This window comes from Carassius gibelio, chromosome B7 (genome assembly GCF_023724105.1).
Source record: "Carassius gibelio isolate Cgi1373 ecotype wild population from Czech Republic chromosome B7, carGib1.2-hapl.c, whole genome shotgun sequence".
Lineage (NCBI taxonomy): Eukaryota > Metazoa > Chordata > Actinopteri > Cypriniformes > Cyprinidae > Carassius > Carassius gibelio.
The window spans coordinates 16577420-16604981 of record NC_068402.1 but is presented as its reverse complement, the minus strand read 5'-3'; the positions used below and the strand labels follow the sequence as shown (position 1 = coordinate 16604981).

General features: G+C 37.8%; 2 protein-coding genes across 6 annotated transcripts in view; one reads left to right on the top strand and one right to left on the bottom strand.

The window, feature by feature from the left end:
- The window catches only part of nfatc3a (nuclear factor of activated T cells 3a), a 68895-nt gene extending 63827 nt beyond the window's left edge, over positions 1 to 5068 (top strand). For both annotated transcript variants that reach the window (XM_052560818.1, XM_052560819.1), the window contains exon 10: positions 1027 to 5068. In XM_052560818.1, the coding sequence (XP_052416778.1) occupies positions 1027 to 1106 (80 nt within the window). In that variant the 3' untranslated portion in view covers positions 1107 to 5068. The remainder of the gene's footprint in view (positions 1 to 1026) is intronic.
- A 4541-nt stretch (positions 5069 to 9609) lies between these two features.
- esrp2 (epithelial splicing regulatory protein 2) lies at positions 9610 to 26880 on the bottom strand. 4 transcript variants are annotated; one of them, XM_052562041.1, is made up of 17 exons: positions 26713 to 26880; positions 26390 to 26542; positions 25736 to 25864; positions 19619 to 19732; positions 19171 to 19285; positions 18882 to 18977; positions 18692 to 18746; positions 18450 to 18560; positions 18032 to 18164; positions 17537 to 17579; positions 16812 to 17113; positions 15564 to 15800; positions 15288 to 15486; positions 14530 to 14728; positions 13516 to 13684; positions 12005 to 12106; positions 10703 to 10852 (listed from the first exon to the last, which is right to left on the bottom strand). In XM_052562041.1, exons 2-16 carry the CDS (start codon positions 26519 to 26521, stop codon positions 12020 to 12022), a joined length of 2121 nt encoding a protein of 706 aa, XP_052418001.1. In that variant the 5' UTR covers positions 26522 to 26542; positions 26713 to 26880; the 3' UTR covers positions 10703 to 10852; positions 12005 to 12019. The 4 variants fall into 4 exon arrangements, with proteins under 4 accessions (XP_052417999.1, XP_052418000.1, XP_052418001.1 ...); XM_052562039.1 differs by lacking the exon at positions 12005 to 12106 and having other exon boundaries at positions 9610 to 10852; XM_052562040.1 differs by lacking the exon at positions 12005 to 12106 and having other exon boundaries at positions 9610 to 10852; positions 18450 to 18557.
- Positions 26881 to 27562: the final 682 nt, after the last annotated feature.

Genomic DNA, 27562 nt, shown 5'->3' with positions numbered 1-27562 from the left:
TTTCACAGCATTAATCAGAGCCCTGCTGGGACGACCTGTTAAAAAAAGTTTGGCTGTTTGCTTTAACATCAGTCTCCCGGCCTGCTAAAGTAATTACCACACTTGCTCTGTTGCCTTCTGGGATATAGAACATGTGTTTTAACAATGGATCAATTTTATACAGGCCTTTCATGGTGCGCTAAAAGCCCAAGCCAGCAGGCTAAAGGAAATGTAGTCAAAGGCCATTAAACTCATAATGAACTGATGCAACTGCCTGCACCAAAGCCTCGTAGTTAAAGAAGCGGAGGATGGCTTTTACAGCCTGTGTGTTGTGGTCATCTTGGTCAGACTGCTGCTGTCAGAACTGACATCCTCATGCTCACAGACGCACAATCGTGCACGTGTTTTTCCTAAGTGGTCACATACCAAAGTTCGTTCTTTTTTTAATTCAATCTGTCTTTTATTTCCATCAGCCCTAGAAGATGATGTCTGAGCTCGACTTCACACAGCTCAGCACTGCCCTTCACTGGTTAGATACAGGAACTGGTTTTTAAAATGCTCAGTATGAGCGTTCGCACTAAAGTTTGCTGTCAGCAGTCATTATTTTGTAAAACATATTAATACTTTTATTCAGTAAGGACAAATTAAATTGATCTAAAGTGACAGTAAAGATCCTATTACAAAAGATTTCAAATAAATGCTGTTCTTCTGGGAAAAAAAAAAAGGTCCACAAAACTGAAGACTTTAGTCATAGCTGCTTAGAATTCAGCTTTGCCATCACAGGAATAAATTTAAAAATCTATAAAAAAATAAATAAAAATAAAAATGTATTATTTTATATTTATATATATATATATATATATATATATATATATATATATAATTTAGATTTTGCAATATTACTGATTTTATGGTATTTTTAATCAAATAAATGCAGCCTTGGTCGGCATGAGAAACTTCTCAAAGCCTTTTGAACAGTATACAAGTCATTGGAATAATGAATAATAATGAATAACACTGAATAATGCCTCTTTTTGTGTGTTTCAGTGAATGAGATCATAGGCAGAGACATGTCTCAGGCCCCAGAGGCTCATGGGGGCTCGCCAGCTGCACACAGTCAGTCCTAGCCCACACCAAGCCACGTCAGACTCTCAGACGATCTCCACAGGACTCCAGAGCCGAGCGACCAGATTCCACCCAAAGCCAGCGTCTGCCCCGATAGTCCTAAATCAACCCTTCCTCATGTGGAGCCAGAAGAAGAAGGAGCCTTCTTCTAGATTCACAAACAGTGCTGTGGCTGTAAACCGTAACAGCTGGGAGGTTTTATGGTATATACTGTACGCATGCACACAAAATCAGGTGCACTGTACATACACACGAACACAGATGTGGTTTAGTGGGTGTAAACTGGGATTTGTGTTGTTCTCCTGGAAATAAAACCAATAAGTCAGGGCTCTCTAACAGCATGATGTATTATTATTTGTAGCTCACAGATTCACCCCTTGGATTGGCTAGCTATGCAGTCGAGCTCCCTCATCCCTGACAGGAATATGCAGTACACAGCAGCGATTCTGCAGTCACTTTAGTGGGATAGCTGAGGGGTGCTCCAAGCGTGATACATGCCCATGTCACGTCTTCTTACCAGCGAAAACGCCGCCTTTTTCAATACACATTCTCCCAGTGCTGCCCCCTAGTGGACGGGCCCTCGGGCGCTGCACTGAGTCTGTAGTAACAATATGCAACATTCCACACGTCTAGTGACCTTTCTGAGCTGTAGATAAACTGTTTAATGATTGGCCCATTTCCTCTTCAGGGTGAACAAATGCCTTATGTAGTAGCTGTGATTGTGAACAGGCTTTCTGCTCAGAATTTATATTAGTTTTTTTTTTTTTTTTTTTTTTTTTTTTTTGATGAGGAGGACACGTTGAATCCAGTGTGTGTATTTTATACTTACAAAGTAGCTGAGCTTCATCTTTTGTTCTGGAGTGCTGTGAACTGTGTTGGTTCAATCTTACTTTGACAGTCCTGTGCTTTTAAAAGTCAAGTGAATTGTTAGCAGACTCTAAAGATTGCATACGTGTTTTGTATTATTGAATGAGAAGATTAACTCATGACCGTAGACCAAAAGGTCTGGAGATAATAAAGCTCATAAATAAATATATATATATATATAAATTAGTGCTGGGCAACGCTAAAAAAATGAATCCCGATTAATTGCATTTTTATGCACAAAATTCAATAATGCATTCAGAAGTAGTGTATTATGTACTTTTTTTCATTTAAAAGTACTTTAGTAAAGTGTGTGTTTTTTTTTTTTTTTTTACAGCAGTATTCCTTTTACATAGTAGCAGTTAAAATATTTGTTGTGTCAGCACCGATGGCCTCATGGGCAGCGCACTGACATGTAGCACCGCTGCGCTTTGGGCATCCAGAGTTCGAGTCCTGGCTCACAGACTTTTCCTGATCCCAACCCCTTTCTTTCTCACCTACTTCACTTCCTGTCCACCTACTGTCCTATTTACATAAAATGCCAAAAATATTTCTTTTGGATCTCAAATTAATGTAATCAAATATTTAAAGCTATTTGCCACTTCTAGGGCATGAACATTTTTCTAGAAACTATTTTATAGTTTGTTGTAGAAAAACAAGTTATGCTCAGAATCCAGAACCTCAGTCATAACATTATAACATGTTCCTTCCGTGTAGAGACCTGCACCAATGCAGCGGGGTGTGGGCGGGTAGAGACTTGTGTGTGCGGGATGCGGGAGAATAAGGGTGTAAAGCAATATATTGTGAAGAGGGCCATGTGTTACTGTGTCCCAACAACTCAAAATAATAAACCACAAAGTTAACAAAACAGCACCCTGCTGTACTAAGTGAGAGCACTTCTCTGCTGTCAGAAACTTCCTATTTCACACTAATGAAGTCGTGATTTATGATTATTAAAAATAACAGTGAACAGTGGTTTGTGAATGTGTAATTTCATCGGGAGCGTAGGCCCACCCCAAGTATTCTCATGGGTTAAAGGGGGTCATATGATGTGATTTCAATTTCTCCTTCCTTCACTTTGGAGTGTTTCAAGATCGTTGCATAAAGAAGATCTGTAAAGTTGCAAAGACTAAAATCGACGCGTTTCAAAAGGCGGGTCAAAGAGGAGAAACAATAATGTACAGTATGTGGAAAATCTTTTCTTTTTTTTTTTTTTAAACCTTAAACCGCATAAACACATTTCATTACACCAAATACACAAAATAATGTTATTTTTAGCAACGTCATATGAGCCCTTTAAGACGTGTCATGACACCCATCCCAAGCCAGTAGTGATCAACACATCACATCTCCCGTGACCCATGGTTTGTCAATATGTGTATTCAGGGCCAGTGAGCAACGGACTTTCATAATAATAAAAAACTGCTGTAATGCGCGGTAAAATAATTGTCGGCATTAATGCGATAATAATGCGTTAACTTGCCCAGCCCTAATAATAATTATATATGTTTATATGGACTTAATGTGCATTGAACTCAAACATAATATGTTGACTATGCTGAAACTCGCTTTGTGCCTTTTGATTAGAGACAATTATGCATAAACAATTGCATTAGACAATAAAAAAAAAAAAAAAAAACTTGCAGGATTGATGTCAGGGAAACCATATTGAATTGGTTGTTTGTTTGTTTTTGTTTTTTTGCCCTAAAAAAGGTTGCAACCTGACAATCAACATGTAAACCGTTACTATAGAGTGACTTGAAAGCCACTTCTTGGTTTGTATCCCCACTGCATTCTGGGGCAAAAAGGTTCAAATCTGAACCAGCTTCCAAACCCCTCAGCCCATCTTAGACAACTATACTGCTCATTTTTGATCACAACTTGCTCTCTGTTGACAAAAACAGCGAGCAGATGTCTTAAGATGCAAACAAATCTTTGAGGTTTTTTTATTGGCTCCTTGCCTTAAATTATAATCTGGAAAATAGATTTTCTTTTCCTCCATGAAAACTGGCACAATTCAATTGAGACTTAGTTTTTTCTATAGTTTTTTTTCAGTCTTTGAGACATACAGCTGTAACCATGACTGTTAATTATGTTTGAAAAAGACAAAAAAATTATCTGCTATGCACTATAAACCTGCCTTCTGCCTTTAAAAAAAAAAAAAAAAAAGATAGAAAAAAAAAACCAAGACAAAACCTTGATGCCTCTAGATTAGACGCTGTAGAAATGCTTCTTCGTAGGTTAGTATGCCACACAAAAGTTGCGTGTGTCAAGATGTGTCTGTTCATGCATATAGCAAGCGTCTTAATGGTTTTGTGCGTATGTGCTTACGTCAGTTTGTATCCAATGAAGTGTAGATATTTGCTTTGTATGTCTAAAAATGTAAATGGTGCAAAAGCACACTGATACATTAGGCTATGCAAGAACAGACTACAATACAATGGTGTGACATTTTTTCAAATATATAAATAGCAGGTTTGTTTGTTACTCTTGCATCTATACAGTAAGTATATATATTTTGTTGTATCTAAACCCTTACATATAGTGACAGGTGTTTTCAATGCCACTTTTGACTGTTTAATTTAAACTATCAAATATACAGTAGGAAAGCCTTAACTTGTGTTCAAATGCAATTTTAGAGAACGTGTGTCATAAGGTTTGGGTTTGATTTAGGTTTAGTGTTTTTTGAGAATCAAGAAAGAAAAAAAACAAGCAAAAAAAAAAAAAAAAGATGGGGGAGTTCTGGGATGAATCAGGGTCCCTAGATAAGCACCTATTTTCATTCTCTAGAAACCAAAGATCGAACAATGTGTTCCCATTTTACAAACAGATGACGACGCAAACACCAGAACTCTATTTTTGATACTTTGAAATGGATGTCATTCCTAAAGTTTGGGTAGCTTGGATGGTTTGTAAAATAAAAGTACAGGTTCAGTTGATGTTTACGGAGCCTTGTATTGTCGTTTCATGTATATTTTGTATTTAACATTTTGTAATTTTTAAGACTGCAGTGCTTTTTGAAATTATTCAAAGGGAACACCATGCGGCATAGGCTCTTCTGAGGTAGTGTATCAATAAAAAGAATAAATGCCCAAATGTCTCTCTTTGTGTCAATGTGTGTCATTGTGTTTTGGATTATGATATGCATCAAGAATGAAATGTTTAGTGAATAGACTAAAAGTGCATCGCTGTACCTTATCCCTGGTTCATATTAGTACCGAAGTTATATACTGTAATAGTACTTTAACAGTGTGTATATATTAATATATTTTGAAAGGGGACTGTACCAGTGACCGTTTTGTACCTTTTTTTATTTTTTTTTTGCCATTTGAGTCATTTTATTTTACAGTAAACAATACATAGCACAACATTTATTTTTGCTTTAAATAAGGTCTTTATATACATTTTTGATACCATAGAAATCCCATAATTCTTGTCACCAGCATGACAACTAAAAAAATAATAATAAAGCCCACTTAAGAAATATAAACAGTCAGTAATTAAATCAGAATAATAAAATAATTACAAGCAACAGGAGAAAACACTAAAGTAACTCAATAAGAAATGCTTCACACATTGTATAATCAAATGCATAACTACATATTCCTCACTGTGTAAATTATATATATATATATATTTTCTAATTAAAGTTACAAACGTGATTTAATCAAGAGCAGTGAGACTTCCTGTTTTGCTGTCTGATTAACATGAATGACAGGCAGCAGGAATATTAGACTGCTGTCACTTAAAGAGCTGCCAAGAATCAAATATACTACACTTGTTTCTTTTTAAGCTGTTTGCTTTCACTTAAGACCTTAATTAATGTATTTAGGAGGCTACTTTCAAAGTATATTGACACAAGTGTATAATTAACTTTTCAAGCCCTGTAAAGCGCCAAAATTAACTCTGTCTACTCCCGTGCTCTATAAGCACCGTCTTCATGTGTGAGTGCCTCTATGACAGCAGTATTTCCTTTTCTTAACCAGAAACCAGAAATATACAACAATAAACAGAAGTTTACATATTAATGCACAGAAGAAAAAAAACATGCCAGAGTGTACAAACCACTGATTCATCAAAAAACAAAATATTCTTAAATAATATGAAAAGTCTTACTTGCTTTTTTATTTACAATGTTCTCCAAACAATAAAATTAAACTATTATTATTTTTGTTATTTTCATTTGAATAATCAAAATTATTTAATTAAAGTATAACATTTGTTTTCCTTCTAATTAAATTTTCCATATCCACCCAAAAAAATGTTTGTGTATATACAATTACAAAACAGATGGACAATAGATTATTTTTCCAATGGGAAAAAATCACATGAATAATAAATCTCTAACTTAAACCTCTCTAACACACTTTTAGCTGGATATATACCATGTAAAATTTTAAATGTAACCTTTTTTTTACTTTATTATTTAAACGGTATGCTTCACAAATACACCAAGCTTTTTTTTCCAGTTTATATTCCTAAATACATTGATCCACAACCAGCTTTTATGAGTAGCTGTTTCACCAGTTATAATATTCCTAATATGTTTATTTTTACAAGTATGTTTCAAAATATCAATATCTCCTGTAAACAGCTGCCTTTAACAAATATTACTTCAGAAGAATCACTTCCACAAGCTCTTACAAAATGTATAACTTGTTGAGGTATGGCATCAAATACAACAGCATACAGTTTTGGCGTTACTGGAAACTCCAATTTTTCCAAGAATTCACTATAGGATAATAAATTACCATTTGAATTTAAGGGTTGTCTAACTAACACAATATTATTTTCATACCAACTATTATAAGTGAAGTGAAGTGAAGTGAAAGTGACATTCAGCCAAGTATGGTGACCCATACTCAGAATTTGTGCTCTGCATTTAACCCATCCGAAATGCACACACACAGAGCAGTGAACACACACACACACACACAGAGAGCTGTTCATGCACTCCCCCCACCCACAATTCCGTCCGGCCCGAGACTCGAACTCACAACCCTTCGATTGGGAGTCCAACTCTCTAACCATTAGGCCACGACTTCCCCAGATATAGAAGGGAGATCTATTATAGAAGGGAGATCTATTTTTATATTGAATGCATCTATTACTCCAAATGTGTTTATTTGGGGGGAATTTGGCTTAAAAAACCAGCATCCAGGCCAATAAAGCTTATTAATTAAATTTAGCCAATTTGACAGGCAGTTTTTCAATTTTAAAATCACATCTTAATATAAGCCGCCAACCATATCAAACACGTTTTGGAAATGTATATCCTTTTCTTTCATGAATTTAATAAACCAATTAATCCTGAATGTATTGTTTAAAGTTTTATAACTAAGCACAGATAATCCACCTTTGCTATCTGGTTTACATAGAATTTTTCTTTTCTCAAATGATGATGTCTATTTTTCCATAAAAAATTTTATAACATTTTGTCTAATTCTTTACATACATTAGATGGCATATCTAAAGCTAAAGACACATAAACAGATCTTGATATCCCTTCTGCTTTGGATAGTAAGACCCTACCATTCAGGGATAAAATATGACCACAGTCTGAAACAATCTCTCAGACAGCACGCGCATTTAGCGAAATTAGTTCTCTTTCACTGCTGATTGCATTTCAATGGCTTAAAGGTCCCATGATTTGGATTATTTTCTTTTTTTTAATTTTTTTTTATGTTTCCTGAGGTGTACTCTTATTGTAAGTAAGTTTAATAAAAATAATGTAAATAAAAGGCATTTTTATATCCTGATTTTAGCCCTCTGGCTTGAATGCTCTGTTTGAAGGGGCGTGTCTGCTGTGAGACTCAGAGTGAACGACAGCTGTTGTGATTGGCTGACATCTTTTCATTCGAAATCCGTATTACATGTGGAACCCCTCTCAAATACTTTTACTACATTCTTTATTAACGAATCGTGGAAGTGTTGATTATATAATTATTTTTTCGATCTTTTCCCATCACATGAAAGGCTGCTGCGATGAGCATTGAGTGGACAGTCTGCTTATCGCGCGAATGCAGTGATCTCATCATTGCAACGCGTTTTCTCTCACAAAATCCTTTCACCACAACTAACAGCAAACACAATATCGACATGAATACAGTAAGAGCTTCGTTGTGCAGCATAACAGCATCATTCATTATAATGGCAGTTTGGGCAAACTTGTGCAGATATACCTACTCACGATGTGTGATTGACAGCTCCGAACAATATAAAGGGAGCATCCTTTGATCTCTCTCTCTCTGTAGTTAAATCACTATTTAAATAACAGATCTGTTTCATGCTATAATAATAATAATAATAATAATACATGATATTTATAATGCACTTTTCATCAGAGATCTCAAAGTGCTACAGGGTTAAAACAAAAACAAAAAGATAAGCAGTTCTTTAATAATAATATGCTACTATGCTACTAAGAGAAACAACGTGAAGTTGATCGTTTAGTCACTGGCTTGATTCACTGATGCATAAACAGTATTAAAAATTTTAGAAAGCAAGTCTAACTTGAATAGTTAGCTACACATCAGAAATCACTGATCACAGATCAGGCATTAATGAACACTCTTACTCGCTGTTTGTGTCGGTGCTGTCTAATCAATTGTAAAAGTCTGTTTGTAACGCCTGTGCTGACATTGCGACTGAATTAAATGTAAATGTTTGGGCGGACAAATCAGAGAAAGTGGAAGCAACCTTTCCCCTTATGACGACATAAGGGGAAGATTCCAGATCGGTGTGTCTGAGCTTTTCTCAAAGGCAGAGCAGGACACCCAGGGCTTGGTTTACACCTACAGTATGTACATTTCTAGCCACTGGGGGACCATAGACAGGCTAGGGGAACTCATGTGTTAAAAAAAACCTCATAAAGTGAGATTTTCATGCCATGGGACCTTTAAATTGGCTTAAATCACTCCAAAATCAGTCCAAAATCTCCACCGGTTAATCATACCTGCTACCAATATATCAAACCCCACTATAGATAATATTTCATAAACATCACAGTTGCATAAAGTCATCAGTTTTCTTATTGGGCCATTGTTCTATAAAGGTTTGACATTTGAGGCCTCCTAATCGGTATGAAATATACTTTATATATTTACTTAATTGGCTGAGGGCACGGACGAAAGAAAAACGACTTCATTTCAGCTCTGCTTATGGTAATGATGAATTTGAAAGTGAATAGGTCACATCCCAGAGGATGTTTGAACTGATAAAGTTCAGTTTAAAGGTCCAAAGGTTTCCTCTTTGTTTTGTGTTGTTTGACTTTGGTGTAAGTTGACCCACATTGAAACCGTGTGTGCTCATGTTTTTATACACACACAGACATTTTTAAAACCAAATAAAATTAAAATAAAGCAAAACTATACCTTTTTAAAAATTTCAGAAAACCTGGATATATTATGTGGTTAAATCTAATTTTAAAAGTGTAATTTAATAACACTGTAAAAGCTGCAAACTAAAATCCACAGGCATTTTAAGGAGCAGAAATGTATTAGACGTAAATTATGAAAAACAGGGAAAATCACATAAAATGTTTGTGAACAACGGGTTACCCTGGAGTCAAGAAGGCTGAGGACAACTGCTCTAAACTTCCATAACCCAAACATGATCCAAAAAAAGCTCTCAAGTCCAATCTGATGATGTCAGAGAAATATCAATTTATTTGTTGCATCTAAGAGTCACATTTTTTTACACACATACATAAACATTTCATACATTTCGGGGGGGAAAAAGGCCACTTCTTTTACCAGAGAGGTGTGATATTTTGTTCAGCCTTGTATTGCACTCCAGGTAATGTAGTCATGGGGGAAAAAATGAAGCTCACGATTAAAGCAGCCTGGTAGAAAAGAACATACGTAGACCGCATTTCAAAACATTATAAAGTCCAAAACAAGGTAAGACCTCGGCACAGTTCAGTCTGCACATTCTCACAGGACTCTGGGGGCAACAGAATACACACCTCTATCGATGCAATTCATATAAAGAACAAGCATTACTGAATGTAGATCACACAAACAACTCTTTTACTTTAAATAAAAAAATGATTCAATTTCAAATGGATTTAACTAAAAATCAGTTCATGCAAGTCTATGGAGTACATACTTGGTCTGATCTCTATTAAATAAGGAACAAGTCTGAAGGCTGTAAGTCCAAACAGTGCAGAGGTACACTGGGAAAAACCATTATGCCCTTTTTTAATCCTATGTGCAGCATAACAGTCTCAAAGCATATATTTGGTTTCTTACAATCTCACTATTTCAAAATATTCGTTTATCCAGAACGGCAAATAAGTATTGCATTGCACTTTGGTTCCCTAGTGTAAGGCAAGGACTGCAGCCTGACTGGACTGCCCAGCTGTGTTTATAACAACAGGAAGACCTCGTGTTCCATAACCTTTACTTTAAGTCTTGAAATAGGACAGAAGAGATCTTGACATCAAAAGCCACAGGAAGAGTTTAGCATGCATGCCACTGATCTCAATTTCACACAATCTCACACGCGCACACACACAAGCAGTGAGGCAATGCTACGGAGATGGTTAACCGTGTGTATATAAACTTATATACAGTGCTTCTGTGTCAGGTCCCGTCCTACTTTGTGTCAAGAACAACAGGACAACTGTCTGGAAAGCCAAAAGACAGGTAATGAGGGAGAAAGGGGTGAGACAGGTGAAGTGCGGTCCTCCCTCTGGGGGTGTAGTGGTCTGTGTGTGTGGTCACTCGCAGCAGGCCAGGCGGATGGGGTGGCCGGAGAGGGGAAGATTGGAGCATTCGGCTACAGCCTGTCTGGCTGCTTTCTCACTGGGGAAGGTCACCAGCGCCTCCCCACTGCGCTGACCACTCCAGTTATACAGCATGAGCACAGAGTCCGCCTGGAGCTACACCAAAAAGAAAAATTAACGCTTTTTACAGATATATATATATTCCGGAGGAAACTAAAATTTAAATTTAAATTAAAAATTAAATAAATTAAAAAAGCAAGCAATGTTTTTACATATTCCAGTGTAAAATAAAATGAAGTAAAAAAAAAAAAAAAAAATCACCACTGCCATGCAAAAATTTTATACAATAAAATAAACTAGATAGTAAAGTTTGTAGGTAAACTTTAAATTGGCTTGAAAAAGCCTAACCAGAAAGTTTGTAGTAGTTTTAAAAGCTTAAAGTTTGAGGGTTTTCTGTTTTAACTAATTTGAAGTAGTTTTAAAGTTCTGAAGACAATACAATCTATCAGAAAAATAGACATCGTTAGCATTATTAGCATGTTGCTAGCATGACTAGCATGTCGCTAGCATTATTACCAAATGACTAGCATGTCGCAAACATGTTGTTAGCATGATTAGTAAGTTATTAGCATGTTGTTAATGATTATTAAGTGACTAGCATGTTACTAGCATGATTAGCAAGTTACAAGCATCTCGCTAGCATGTTTCCAACATGATTAACAAGTGACTAGCATGCTGTTAGCATGATTAACAAGTGACTAGGAAAAAAGAATTAATAATAATAAAATACAATAAAAATTCACCACTGGCATGTAAAATAAAATACAATAACATAACATTCACCACTGGCATGTATTAGAATAAGGTCAGAAAAGGTCAGGAAAAACTGAAGTGAATTGCTATGGAGAGAAACAGGATTTGAGTTTGGAGTAATCATCAAATCAGCTGAAAATTAAAGAATATATGATTAGAAACCCTTATAGGCAGGAGACTTGCAGTAAGTTAAGAACAATGATGCTAGCAGATCAAGACATTCAAAGCCCAAACCAATTAGACTGGAGAGAAAGAGCATTATTACAAAAGAGCTTTTTAAAACAGCAGCACCTGGATCAATAAAGCACACTGGGAATAATTACACAACAAGCAGAGAGTGAAGATTTACAGAGATACAAAAACAGAAGAGAGTATTACGGAACTCCACTTCTGATTGGAGGTCACCCCAGAGCAGAGGAAGTGAGGGGAGGAGTTAGAGTATTAGTCCATGCACAAACCATGGGTTCAGGTCACAGGGGCATCATGGGAGCTTACCTGGAGAGGCTGCCCCTACAGACAAAGCCACTCTTTAGGCTGAATGAGACTCCGGCCCTGATCACTCACTCCGACCAAGCTGCTGTAGTCTTCAGGAGCGTACTACAGCACAATGAGCCACAGTCAGTGCCATAGGCCTCACGTTACACTCACAACAATCAGCACTTTTTCTAAACCATGTCCATACATTTACAGGTGACGCTACAACAGTATGCATTTCTACTAGGGGTGTAAAAAGAGCTGCTTTTTTAGTTTTTTTTAAATAAAGTGGATGTAAAATATTTATCTTGAAGAAATTAATACTTTTATTAATTTAGGATGCATTTAATGCTGCAAATGATTTCCATTTAAAATTCTTTTAAACTTTGTATTTATTATAGAATACCTTTAAAAAAATGTTTTTAAACATTTAAGCAATCAGTTTTACGAGCATTCAGAAGTTTGGGATATCATGGTTTCCACAAAAATATTAAGCACAAAAAATTAAATCATAAAATCAAAGCATCAAATTTAATTCAATTATTGTCAGATCACGTATTCACATCCCTATGTCTACTGCATGTTTGAAAAGGTAAAAAGTAAGCAAATGAAGGTAAGAGTATTGAGCAAACTGAAATAAAGACAATTTTTTCAAATCTTGTAGTTCACTGAAAAGTCTTTTTAAAAAAGATCTGAAGCGCAGTGCCTTATAGCCTCAAGAGGTGACACCAGTCCAAAAATTCCTTTTTTAAAACAACACACCACCCCAACACTGCACGACAGAAATAAGAAGAATGCATTGTACAGGGTTGCACATAAGATGGATGCACTATAGATATAGAAAGATATAGGGGGTCCAGACCACCTGCCAAAAAAACAAAAAAACAAAAACACTTCCCGCACACAGAGGCCCGTAGTGTGCATTGTGTATCAGAGGTTAAAAGCACACTTGGAGAATGGACTGGGCTCAGATCCATTTCATCGGTTCAGCCAGGAGTCAAGCCTGGACTCGGCATTTCACACACGCGCCACTGTGCTACGCTTTGTGAACAGTGTTAGACGTACAGCTCAGAGTGTCACACGCTTTAGAGGAGAGGGCAGGGACGCTGCATGCTGAACAGTTTTACCAAGCCCACCACACAACAGAGAATGAACTAGAATATCTAGGAATCTCCTCCCATGGCTGTGTATTTATATACTGTGAGAGAGAAAGCACACACAAACCCGTGCCCAAAACAAAGCATCACTCATTTCCATCTAACTCAACCCTCTTTTCTCCTCCTCTGAGTGCTGGAGTCATACCATCCTCTGACGTCTCCGCCTAATCGGCTGTCAGCTAATGAGAGGACAAAACGTACACGGTGATTCAGCATAAACACTACATAGAAACTTTTTAAGATGTGTGCTGTTTATCCACTAGAACCAGGGTCCTGATAATTTCTCAGGTGAGAGGTGCACTGCTTATTAAACGCTTGTTTTTGAACTTGAGAACCTGAATGAATGTGTGTGTGAGTGGTAAAATGAGGAGATACCTGATATCCCTGAAAGAAGCTGAGGATGTCTTTGACCCCAGCGTTGTATGGCAGACCCTGCATTCGCACCAGTGCCCCGGGCTGAGGGGGAAGGAGGGCAGGGCCCGCTGCTGCCATTGAACCCGGCGGGGCCGCAAAATAACTCACCGTGGAGGGAGAGACCGGTGGACTAGAGAGACGAGATGAGTTTGAGAGGGAGAAGAAAACAAAGGTTTTCCAAAACAGATGTTTTAACAAATGATATTATAACATACATTATATCGGAATGGAGAAGCTACATCTGAAGCAAGCTGATTGACCACGTTTCAATTAGACTTACGAAGTTAACAACCAGTCAACTGTTTGGGATTGTAAATCTAAAAATGTTTTTGAAAGAACTCTTATGGTCACCAAGGACTGAATTTCTGGCCAGAGCATTGAATTGCTAATAAAAAAAAATACAGTAAAAACAGTAATATTGAAAAATATATTGCAATTTAAAATAAATATTTGTTATTTTAATATATTTTTAAAATAATTTTATTAGTGTGTTGGCAAAGCTGAATTTTCAGCAGCCTTTACTCAATTCTTCAGTGTAAGATGATCCTTCAGAAATCATTCTAATCTGCTGATTTGGTGCTCAGGAAATATTTATCATCAAATTACCTACATTTCTGTGGAAATTGTGACATTTTCCCACAGGATTATTTGATGAACAAAGTTCAAAATAACAGTATTTATATGAAATAGACTGAAATTCTGACACCTTCAACGGTAGTGTATATTACTTGCTGAAATCATACTCATTGTGATTGTGATTACTACTATTTCTCATACATTTATATACTGAACATTGGTGTTTCTCTTTTTTTTCTTCTAAATGGTAATAAACATACTGATGTTTTATTAATCAATAGTACCGCAAATGTGACCTTCACTATGTGCCACAGACAACAAAACCATTTAACCAGATGGAATGTAAAAATTAATTTAGACCCAGGTAAATCTCTACACAGACTGGTCTTCTCATTGTACCTGGGGTAGTAGGTGGTGTAGCTCATGTTCATGTTCATGTAGAGCTGTGGAGAGTAGTAGGCTAAAGCAGGTGCAGGGTTGTGTGCTGGGCCCTGTGGAGTTCTTGGAGTGGCCAGCAGGGGGGGCTGATACAACGCTGCCTCCGTGGGAAGCATACCTGGATTTGCAGAAAATGCAGCATATGTTGGTGGAGAGAGACCTGAGAAAGACAAGACAAAGTGCTTTATTATAAAGAAATTTTCACCAAGTGGACATGCTAAATCTACCCCCCCACATACACACACACAGAGACAGACACAACTGATCTTGAAGGAGTGTGTGAATGTCACGTATACTTAGTTAAACTGGCACAGGGACCGCTACGGTCTTCTCTGATGTAGTACACATACGGCCCATTCTCAAGCCAAGGTCAAACAACCAGATCAAATCACAGAGTAAACAGGCCTTCCTTGAGTGCCGCTACAGGCTTGCTCTTTCTTAAATGCCAAAATGTTGCACCTTTAGATCTGTGACAGATGTGATCACACTGCTTTCTTGTAGATAAGCTGAAATCTAATCTCAAAGGGACCAGTTGATAGGAGCAGAAGAGTGCAGACTGGAACACTACACACAGATCAGCATCTCTTGAACAGGAACAGATTACAGCTGCTGGCTCACACTAAACACTAACTCAAATTAACAGTGCAGTTCATCTTATCTGGTTTCCAACAAGCATTTGGCATTTAAAAAGCTCCATAAAGTAGCAGACAGTCTCTTACAGGGCAGTTTGCAAGGAGGCGGTGAGAGGCCGCTGCGGTTAAGCGTGCCCCCCATCAGCACAAAGCTCATCTCCTCAGTGGAGCACTGGAACACCTCCACGTAACGGTCCTTCATCATCTTCTTGTGGCACTTCTGAGCCACCATAAACGCACGGTCAGCTGACTTCATCTGAATGAAGGCATCACCAGAGGGTCGACCCTATAAAGATGGACCATGAAAAGTTGAGTCAAGGGTCTTCTCAGAAACACCTGATGTTTCTCGTTTCATGGAGTCACCTGTTGGTTAAAGACCATGTGCACCCCATGTGGTTTGATATCAATGGTGTGTTCTCCCATAAACTCCAGGATGTCCTCAATGGCAGCGATGTACGGCAGACCTCTCAGCCGAATGCAGTCTCGCGTGCTGCCGGTGGTGATGAAGGGTGACGAGGCTAACACAGGCATAGATACCATCGGAGGCGGAGGAGGAGGAAGGGTGGAGATCAATGGAGTGGACATGTAGCGATTCAAAACCTAGTTTGAAGATACAAAAGATTAAAAAAAAAAACAAGATGCTGGTTTCATATAAGAGTACACCACGCTTTTTTTGCTCTGTTTAACCCACAAAGACACAAAATAGCAGAACTGCAACATTTGTGAAAAGCAATCAAATAAATGTAATTTTCACCAAGCGTGGACAAAAACTACACATAACAGTATGTGACTTACTAATAGGTTTCATACAGGTTGTGTTTCTCATTTTTATTAAACAAGCAAGTTTGGGCATCTAATTGTAATTCTTTTTTGATTCTAGTGTCTAATGATGGGAAAAAGCTTACATGCCATTTTTTTTTTAAGCAAAAATGCAACACCAGGCATTAGGGACCAAACAAAAATGATCTGTAATACTTTCATTTTCAACACCAACTCTCACTTTTAACTAGTTGCTTATTAGCATGCATATTACTAGCATATAGGGTGTTTATTAGTCACATATCAATGCTTTATTCTGGATGACCATATTTAAGATCCCTTAATCCATCCCATACCTAAACATAACAACTACCCTACTAACTATTAATAAGCAGCACATTAGGAGTTTGAGGAAAAACTTAACAGTGTATAGTGAATGTGCTCCCTAATCTAAAGTGTTACCAAAATTATGAGTTATGCATCTTACTCAATGGACCCTGAATTTCAAAGAGTGGTAAAAAAAAAAGTGGTGTCATTGTCTCATTGATATAACAATACATATACAACAATACAATACATCAAGGGTTATTCAAATTAATACATAGTTAAAATATGCTTTGATATGAATATTTATTACTGTTTTTAAGATAACAAGTTACATAAAATTTCATGACTGCATCCTTAATGGCTGAAGTATGATTTTTTTTTACATTTGAAATTTTGCCATATTCCCAGATGCAAAACTAAATGGATTTTACAACAGCTTCCTAAAGAGAAGCAAAAGGGTGAAAAAAATAACATCATGAATACCAGTGCTTGGGTCTCTGAGGGCTAAATATAAATCATCTTTACCTGCTGGACCTCAGCTGCAGTACTGCGGAACAGCTCAATATATCTCTTGCCCAGGATCTGTTTGTGCTTCTTCAGGGCATTCTGGGCATATTCCTCGCAGGCAAAGAGAACAAACGCGTCGCCTGTGGGACGTCCGTCTGGGTACTTCACAAACAGAAGCCCCTCTGTCCCATCAGTCACTGGGCAGTCTGGGCCAAGGAAGCCCAGAACGTCCTGAGGAGTAGCAGTGAACGGAAGCCCACGCATTCGGATTATCACTTGGTTCTCCTTAGAAAGAAACTGAGCTACCTCATTGGATGTGCCTGTCAAAAGATGAGGAATTGTACATTTAAAAACGTCATAAAGACACTGCTGTGAAACAGCTGAGCAGAAACATCCACACGCACTGAAATGATATCTCGGCAGGCCTCTGTTCTTTTACACCTGCTGTGTGTAAGGCTTTTCAGAGGCTGCCGACCCATCCTCCTCCCTGAGGGAACCTCTCTTTCTCTGTGGCCTGGCCAGAGCCGGGGGCAGGAGGGAAGGGGAATAGAGTTTCCCCCTCTACCTGCCCTGCATGAGTCAGCAAGGGGAAGAGACTCACAAAGAGTCTTTCATTCCCACAGAGGGGGGGAAACTGAGGCAAGGACACACACACACACCTGGCAATAGTGGATGGAGATTTACTCTACAAATGGAAAGTGTCTGCTCAGATTACAAATGAAAACTTCATGTAAATGTCTCACCTCCTGCAATCTTTAGAAATTCCTCTCCAGTCGCTTTATACACCTGAAACAAATTTGAAATTGAAAAAACAGTGTCATAAGAGTAGGCTGCATGCCTTTGATCTAAACCGTATCCTTTACATTGTGTAAATGAGGGATGGGTCGAGAGGGGCGATTTGTTGATTATGTTTTTTTTTTTTTCGATTTCAGCTTTAACATTTTAAACGACAATACTTTAATGAGAATACATTCAGAGGTACAGCTTCTTTAATATGCTGTGCTTTAGCATGACTTTAGACTGTCAAAGTAAACTCTCCGAAAAGTGGCGTCTCTAAATCCATCATCAGACAACTCAAATACTAGTATGTTATGACAATGTAGTTACTCACAAGCCTAGTATACATTTAATATTTCCAACACATAAGAATCAGAACCATCTCAGACTAAAAGCAAGTAATCTTGCATAATGCATGTGTAAAATAAAGGATGGTTTGGATGCTGAGGAGGTGGACTCACTTCAATGTATCTGTTGCCCATGTGGTGTTTATGTCGATCCAGTGCCATGTCTCTGTGCTCAGGGTTTATGAAGCGCACCAGAGCTTCTCCGTTCCTCCGGCCCTGAGCATTTAAACACAGCGCAACGCCACCCCTGATATAAAGACACACACACACAAATCAAACAAAGGCAGAGATACAACACATTTGACATGCAACCTTTAAAATGTGCTCGTTATGATAAGTCAGCTTGGACACTCCAAGTAAAGCTCCTTCACCACTAGTGAAAGTCCCTGTTTGACATTTGGCTGGATTTGCCTTCAAGGTCTTACGGAGTTTTGCATTACACTGTTAATGTGTACTTAAGGGTCTTTTCAGAGTGCATGCACCATGTCATTGTGAGTGTGCCTTTCAGTGTCACACTGAGCTGTATTCTCACTTGGCAATGTTGAGGCCCTTGAAGAAGCGAGCGATGTCCTGATCAGATGACTGCCATGGCAACCCACGAGCTCTGATAACCGTCTCACTGTCCACAGCTTCTGTCTTGCTGCTGGAAGGCATGCACATGCAGACACACAGGTAACAATCACTCATGCTTAGCAGCATTCTTATGGGCTTTGAATATCACACTACGACACAGGGTGTGTTCAAATAAAAATCACACTATGACTAAGTACATACCATGCTCCGGATTCAAACTTGTAGTTTACGTTCTCAAAAGTGGAGAATTTGTGATCTACAATGAAAAAGAAAAACCCTATTATGAGTTTACCTATTATGAGATCATGTGATCAGTGCATATCAAAAGCGAAATCTTTAAGGATTTATCAGTATATAAACTGCACGAATCAATCCACTATGAATGACTCACTGTAAGGCTCATCCAGGAGATGAAGAATTAGCAAAACCATGTTCTTCACCTCCCTTAGTCCGGCCTCCTGCTCCTCTGCTGCTGGAATACACACGTCTGACAACAATGTCAAGGCCTCATACATGCACACATTCCTACTAAAACAGCTGAAAACGCTCAACACATGAACCAGTAAATGCAAGTGAGAAAAGTGATAATTAACAAGCAAAATAAAACTAAAATATAGATTTAAAAAAAAAAAAAAAAAAAAAGTAGTTACACAGTAAACCTAAAAGCATTTGCAGGATACAGTCCAGCATGGAGGTGAGAGTGAGATCTTTGACAGGGCCTGCGTTTGGACAGCATTTGTGAAACTCTTTCTTCAAGTCCACAAATGTGTAGAAGCACTCTGGCAGCACTAGATTCTACAACAAAACACACAGAGACAAATGAGGGAGATGCACACTAGAAAATATGTTTTAGAAGAGCCTGAGGGAAGGGCAGAGGAGACCAAAAAAAAAAGATAGGAAACGGATTGAGGACGCTTTAATGCATTCTTGTGAAGATTATAACATGTTGCTGCTTAACATATTATACCACAAACTGACAGCTAATTTAGAAATGTCAGAAGAATAAACACACACACACCCACACCCCTAGGCTTTTTCTTTCCAGTTTAAATAGCCTTAGTTAAAGGTGGATTAAATCAAAATACTTAAGGATGATGCTCTCTTTGGACTTTGGAAAGAGTGTGTCACCTTTTTGGAGGCCTCAGGGTGCAGCACCTGTCGAATGAGCAGTGGTCCGTCCACACACAGCGTGTAGGAGCTTCTGCCCAGAGACTTCAGTTCAGCTGACACCGACTGATGAAACTAAGAGACAGAAATGGAAACGGTGAAAAACAGAAGGAATCCAGAATAACTTTATTTCTAATCAAAACCACCAAGCATTAGATGCAAGTGTAGGCATTAGATTCATTTCCCTGCATATCTAGCCTATTCAGAGGCTTGGGGTCAGTTTGATTTGTCTTTCTTTGAAAAATAAATTATAAATAAAAAGTTTTAAATGCTTTTATTCAGCAACGACATGTTAAATTGATCAAGAGTGACAGTAAAGACATTTCTAACATTTCAAAAGATTTCCATTTCAAATTGAATATAAAGTAAAAAAATAAAAAAATACAGCATTAAAAGAAAAAATGACAAAAATCAAACCTAAAAAAAGTAGTATCACAGTTTCTACAAAACAAAAATTAAAAAGCATAAACATTTTCAACATTAATAAGAAATTTTTGAGCACCAAATCGGCATTTTAGTGTAATTTCTGAAAGAAATCATGTGGCACTGAAGACTGGGGTAATGACTTCTGAAAATTCAGCTTTGCAATTGTAATAAAATACAGTTTTCAGTACATTTTTACAGTATTTTTGTATACTGTATTTTTTGCAGCCTTGGTGAGCATAAACTTGTTTAAACCGTCTTACCAACACCCAACAAACTTTAGAAAGGTAATGTGTTCTAAATTACATTTTTGTAGGAAATAACGGTTCCAATTTTTGCTACAAAAGCTAAAGAAAAAGCAAAAGACCTCACAACCACCACAGAAACTCAGATAATTACAGGTGACATTGTGAAAGATTTACTATTGGTTTATTATTTATCAATATTTCCTTGTTAATCATCATACACATTGAAAAATGTATTGAAATCTATTTCATCAACAACAACAACAAAAACAACAATGTCAAGGGCAGCACAAAGGAAACCCAAATGATGTTGTAATATCTGAACATGCTGCTCCATGCGTATACGTATGCTTGTTTTGGAGATCAAGCAGCTGGTCAGACTGGTTTGGTGAAAATACAGGAAGTGAGCCGTGGCAGTCTTTTCAGATAAAGTATTTCATGTGACCAGAGAGAGCGATGACTAAACAAATGAAGAGCGTTTGTCCTGCTCTAAAAACACACCACCTGCTCCCTCCCAGCTATAGGGGCTCCCACATTCACCTGTGTTTAGCAAAAACAAGAGTTCTTTAATGAACCATTAGAGATGTTTAGTAAACTTATTTATCTCTGCATCAGTCAACAGCAGTACAGGCTAACCACCAACTATGACATGACAACTGATTTGAGTGCTTTGTTGTTATTCACATGAGAGTATGGGAAAAGCAAAGAAATGCCTCACAAGTCAACGAGAAAAATTGTTATTAAGGGCTGTTCTTATATTGGGAAAAAAAGTGCAGAAAAAATTTTACAAGAAAGAACTGGAAAGAAACAGCAAATAACATTTAATTAAATATGGAATTTTGAGTTAGAAACATTAAAACAAATTTATTGTTAAATGTAGCTCACTAAAATCATTTTTATGTTATTTACAATTTTGAAAAATCACTTTTAACACTTTTAATCACTCCCAACTTGCAGTATTAATATACACAATTCAACAATGTGCACTCACAGATGTGTATTTTATCAGCTATTTCATGGCTCTAAATGGGATTTGGATTAACAGCTTTATATTAGTTTTGCGTTTTACATTTTTAACTGCAGTGTTAACTAATAAACATATTTTGGTTTGTTTAAAAAAAGAAACAGAAAACAATGTATACTCTAAATAAACATACACTGACAAATAAAAATGTTAAATATTTTATTCATTAGACTGCACAAAAAAAAACCATGACTGTAATATTAATTATATAAATATATGATACATTTGCTACATTATATACAATTTCTCTGATATTAAAAATACAATGTACGTTTAAGGTTATACCACCTACACCAACAGTTTTTTTTTTTTTTTAATCAAACTAATTAAACTAATTCAAGCTCAGATTAAGAAAAATTAAAACTACTGACTGAATATGATAAATCAAACATGACATTTCTATGATTTAAATATCAATCAACAGTGAGTCAGAAGAGCAGGGATGAACAGTTACTGTTTGTCAGACTCTAGCTAGAGTATGAATAGAACAGATAGCCCCTTTATGGCTTAATTTTCATATCATTTGGGTCAGTGCTGATAACACAAGCAAACGTTGCCTTTACCCAGAGCAATTAAAAGTAGAAGGAACAAAGATATAAAGAAGTTGAAAAAAAAGTTTCAACGATAAAGTATAACATACATAACCTGACTAATCTACAAAGTGAGCATTTTGGAGGATATATAAAGATCTCAAACCACTGAGAACAACTAAAAGGCAGAACTGAGACTCATTCAGACGTTGCCATCTTGCTCTTGGACAGTGACGTGCTGTTTTTCCACATTATCTTCATATCTCATGCAAATATGAGGCTTCTGTTAGTCATTAAGGGCTTAACAAGACTTTCGTAAATACCTGACCATTCTTAAAAGTATACATCAAGAGCTTAACATCTCATTTTAAGTAATCTCAAGTTAGGCTTAAATAGTACACAGTCACACTCAAAACAAACACTCACACTTAGCGTTTGTAGCAGGTGTGTGTGCACTTGTGTATTGTGTGTCCATGGCTGTTTTTACTACACATCGCCACCTTGAAGTAATTAGCAACTGCAATAATTAAGTGCAAACTTAATTTGTGTTACACAAACATTCAGTTAAAACACACTGACACACCCTCTGCCTTCACACGATTAGAGAGAGGAGATCAAACTCCAGGAAAAAGCTAGATATGAAGAGTAACGTTTCACTGGCTAGAAAAGGAAAAACTTCAAATTTGGTCCATTTTTACTTTAAATACTGATTCCAATAGCCAGTCCAGCATTGAGAAAAAAAATTTGCATAGTTAGTATAAGATACACACGGCAGTTAAACTTGATCAGAGTTTCAGTTTCACATTCTTCTCTGCTGGTAGGGAGAGTGAGAGAGAAATTTGATCTTTGGCATGACAATCAATCAGTGTCCTGTCGAGCCATGTTTGCTCTCACTGTGTGTGTTTGTGTGTGTGTGTGTGTATATAAAGAGGCAGAATTCGAATTTTTGCTCTCTTGAAGGAAAGGGATGCTATCTGTAGGGTTGTTCTTCACGCAAGTGAGCAACAGAATCACTCTATGAAAGATTGTTCCTTAAGTCTATTAGTAAAATGCACTTACGGTGGTCACGTAAGATCCCGGGTGCCAAGCTTTTACCATTCATTTTAAAACCTTTGAATCTAAAATTGCTTTTGTACACCAAACAGCAGAAAATATTCCTTACATATATCACTGTTCAAAAGTTTAGGGATGATACAATTTATTATTTATAGATTTTATTTTTTAAAGAATGTTGTGAAATATTATAACAACATAAAATAAGTACTTTCAATGTTAATATTTTACTGATGGCAGAGCTGTATTTTTAGCCGTCATTACTCTAGTTATCAGTGTCACATGATCCTTCAGAAATCACTCTAATTTGCTGTTTTGATTCAAGAAACATTTCTGATTAACACTGAAAACAGTTGTGCGGTTTAAAATATTGGTGTAAGTGCGTTTTTTTTTTTTTCAAGGTTAACCAACTCCAAACTTTTAGACCATAATTAAATAAGGCGTCATGAAAAATGTACCAAATGCTAAAACAAGATCGTAAAGCACAGTCTACCCCATGCTTACTTTCGAGTAGAACTCAACCTGTCTGTTCAGGATGAAGTAAAGTGGGAGTGTCTTTAGATAAGCTAACAGGATGTGCCGGCTGAACTACCAGGATGTTTAAGCAACAGTCACATACAACTGGTTTCGATGAATCCATTCTGTTATCACTTTATGCAATGCTGTAAAAACATGAGACACAAAATCCATCCAATTTCATTTCTAGAAATGACCACTTCACTTAAGGGAAAGCTTTCTGAGGCTGAGTGAAAGAATGGATCAATGAGTCACTCATCCTTTCACAGAGGCATTTCCCAGAACCCTCCCTGTGCATTGACAGTCTGTAGAGAAATAAAGCTCTCTGCTCATCACACACAGGTACTGACACGCTCCTGCCAGCCTGCTGTGCTTTCTCAGAGAGCTCACAGAATAACACTTTCTAACACACCCTGTGTCTCAAAAAAAACACACCCAAAATCTCTTTCTCCCACAAACACACTGATGATCTCCCAGGAACAATTTTATTCTATTTAAAGTCTTTTCTCCCTCACACACACACACACACAGGTGTTTTAGCACCACACCATTCCCACAGAGTCTAATAAGCGTCTAAAAGCAGGTGCAAAGCCAAAGCGAGTCACCGGGTGAGTGCCAGCAGTGATCAAGGTTTTGTTCCTGTGTTTCTCTTTGGATAAAGCATCTCAATACAAATAGAACAGATCAGGTTAGACTAAATTCTGTGAGTAAGACAGGGTAAACTACTCTAAACCCTTCTAAAAACCCGCTTCGTAACCCAGACACACTGGTGAGGACGATTTTATAAAAAACACACAACAGTGAGAAAGTAGATGTGTCACGATATAATGTGTAGGGTATTGATCTTGAATGAATCTTTCACTTAAGACAACAGGTCAAAGTCCTGTGTGAGACTCTGTCAAGCTTTCTCCTGACCCCTCACTGTTCCTTACAGGGCTGGGAAGTATTGTGGTGACAACATACAGTGTTTAGAGATCGATTCTGCTACATCATGGTATGTAAATATATTCACACAGACTGCTTCAGGTTGAGACATCTGGGTGAAAAAGAACTCAAGGTGATGATCGGATTTATAGCTTTAATAGGAATCAGTGCGTATTTAATTCAAACAGTGAAGAATGTGAAGTTTTATTTTGCATCTGATAATTACATTTTTTAATTGAATGCTACAGTTAAACCGATCTAATATACCTGGAATAATAAATTATATTTGTATCTTCCCTAAAGTGTATCCTATTGTTTGTAATTTGCTTTTTGTTCTTATTCTTAATAACAAATATTCAATAAAAATAATTATATTGTGATGATCATTAGTTGTTAGGATGTGTGAAATAAAGTTACTGAACATGAAACAAATTGGTGGTCATATCCTGGTTTCTTACAACACCTGATGTTAGTGGGTGTATTTCTTTGAAAACAACAAGAAAACGGAACTGAACCAATGGTATGATAGTGCTTGTCTTTCTATCTAGAAAAATTGATTTTACTAGTTAATATTTACAGAGCCCCCTGGGGATAGGCTACAGCTGAATCAAGATGACATGCCACCAGCTGAATGCTACAAAATAAATGTTAAATGACACCAATCATTCTTTAATGATTTCCATTTGTACTTTATTACATGACATATATAAATTCCAACAAACGTCTAGTCCCACAACTGAGCTTAGACTATGAGCTCGAAATGGCTTTCTGTTGGACAGTAATGAGAGGGCGTCCATTATGACACAGTGGGGGGTGGGAACAGGTTTACAGAGCACAAACAAATGTTCTCTGCGTCATGCTTGAGAAACACGTTTGGCGACAACCGCCTTTTGGCAAAACACAGGAGCAACCCGAAACTATTATACATCTCTTACTTGATAAATGAGCCTGGATTGCAGCAGAAAAGAAAAACGGTAACATCTCTCCAGCTCATCCCTGTGTGTCTGTATCACTCTTGCTCACTCTCTGACATATATGGCTCTCAGGTAGGTGCGTTCGCAGGTAAACATTCCGTCTTCCAGATGTCTGCTCAACACATCAGTCCACAACAAGACTAGACCTGCACTCTCCCCTAGAGCAGAGCGTCTGTGCCTTCCCTTCTTTCACACCCAAACTACACACACACACACACACACACACAACACACCATAGCAAGCCACCTGAAAATCAACCCATGCTAAAATCATGTGTACAACATCAAATACTTACCTTATGCTGACACATATAAAAATGATGGGAGTCACTGCTTTATATGTAGCTTTTAATTGATTTATCTTCAAATTAAAGAAACATGGACTCTCACCTGTTGCAAGACGCTCTCCAGGGGCTCGGCCTTGCACAGCTCGTCCGCCTTGAGCCCGGTTTCCTCTTTGCACTGCTCCGACAGATCCGCACTGTCCGGCTGTACTAGAGTCCGCTGAAGCTTGCCCACCTGTCAACAACATCAGCTCTTTCAACCGGCCTCGCAATGCATCTCTAGCGGGGTTTCTCATCGGCGCGCCCTTTAACACACACCTGGGCGTCGAGAACACAGACGTAACGTCCAGTGTTCTCCACGCGCCTGTGCTGTCTAGGTCTGCAGCTCACTGGGTTTGACACCGAGTCACTATGGCGATGATGAAGAAGCTGATGATGATATCTTAGGCAGTGTGTTTGTGTGAATGCAAAGCAGACACGGCAGGGTTACTGACCTACAGGCTTTGACACGCACCAAACAAGGCACGCTTTGGTCTCTCGTGGTTTGAAAACACCACATTATAATGCTCGAATCAAGCTGTCAAACAGATCAAATAAAACAGCTGTTGCTGGTGATGTAAATCACAATGTAGCGCGTTAACTCTCTAAAAGCGCACCTCGTTGGTGAATGTCAGCTGTCAAGGTGGTTTCTAACACTAGCACATTACTAGGTGGGTAGTTTAAAGTTAGAGACCTTAAAACAGGGTCAAAAGGTCCGTACCTTATTCTCATGTAGATCCACAATTTGCCACACCAAGAGAATTAATTCCCTTTCATCCGACCCCAGTTTACCCCCATTTGCACCAGCTGTTGCCCCAAAGAACACCACCAGAGTATCACTGTGCGAAGCCATCAGGGACCACAAGGGTAAAAACTACAATTAAGAGCAAAGATCAAATAAAACAGTAACACGAGGGTTCACCTTTCTCCAAGAGAAGCAAACAAAAGAAATGGAAATTCAATTGAAGTACACGAGAAAGGACAGAAGATTACTTCAAGAGAAGGACACGAGAGAGAGAAAGAGAGTGCGGCACGAGACTCTACCTGTTGCAGTACTTGTGTGCTCTCTATCCAGAGTTACTGGTTTGACTGGTAAAGAAGGCAGAAAAAAAAACAGTCCCGGTTCGTCTCACGCTAACCCCATAACGCGCCCTCAAGGCTTTTCACGCTGTCTCGTTTTCTCTTGGTTACCTGGTTTTGGCTCGGCCTCCTGTTTGGAGTCAATCTCCCGGGGGAGCGCGTTGATTGGCTGGTTTGTAAAGGTGAGGGCGGGGCGTATTGCCACGGCACCTATCTAACCCGTTCTGATTGGTTCATCATGCACTAGGAAGTAGGAGAGAAGATCTCAATTCATTTGTGTTGCTTTTGGTGTTATACACACACCCAGAGCCATATATATCTATGGCTCTGCACACACATATGCAGACGCGCTGTTGCCTTTTAATGTAAACGTTTTGATCTACGTAAAAAGGCGCACTTACGTTGAAATAAATACATTTTATAAAAAGCTTTGAAACAGGCCTATTTTTAAAAACACTCACTCAAGATTAAGACAACGTCACACTCATATGCTCTTCCTGAATAAAAGCTAGAATAAAAGAGATGTTTTAGACGTGACAGTGCACTTCATAATAGCCTATTCGTTTCTGAAACTCTCACTAGAAAAACACACAATCTCACAAAACTATCGATATTAGGCTACTTGTGCCTCATACTGTATGATAGTTTATTCTGGCCATGAAGTTAGTTGTTTATGCAGTTATGAAGGAGTTTGACTGACACGTTGAACCACCAATCACCTTCACTTATTTCATGAGACGATTACGGGGCGGGTCTTAATCACTGCACCTTGCCACTGCAGTCTGTCCTGAAATTGCCAAGAACATCGTAATCT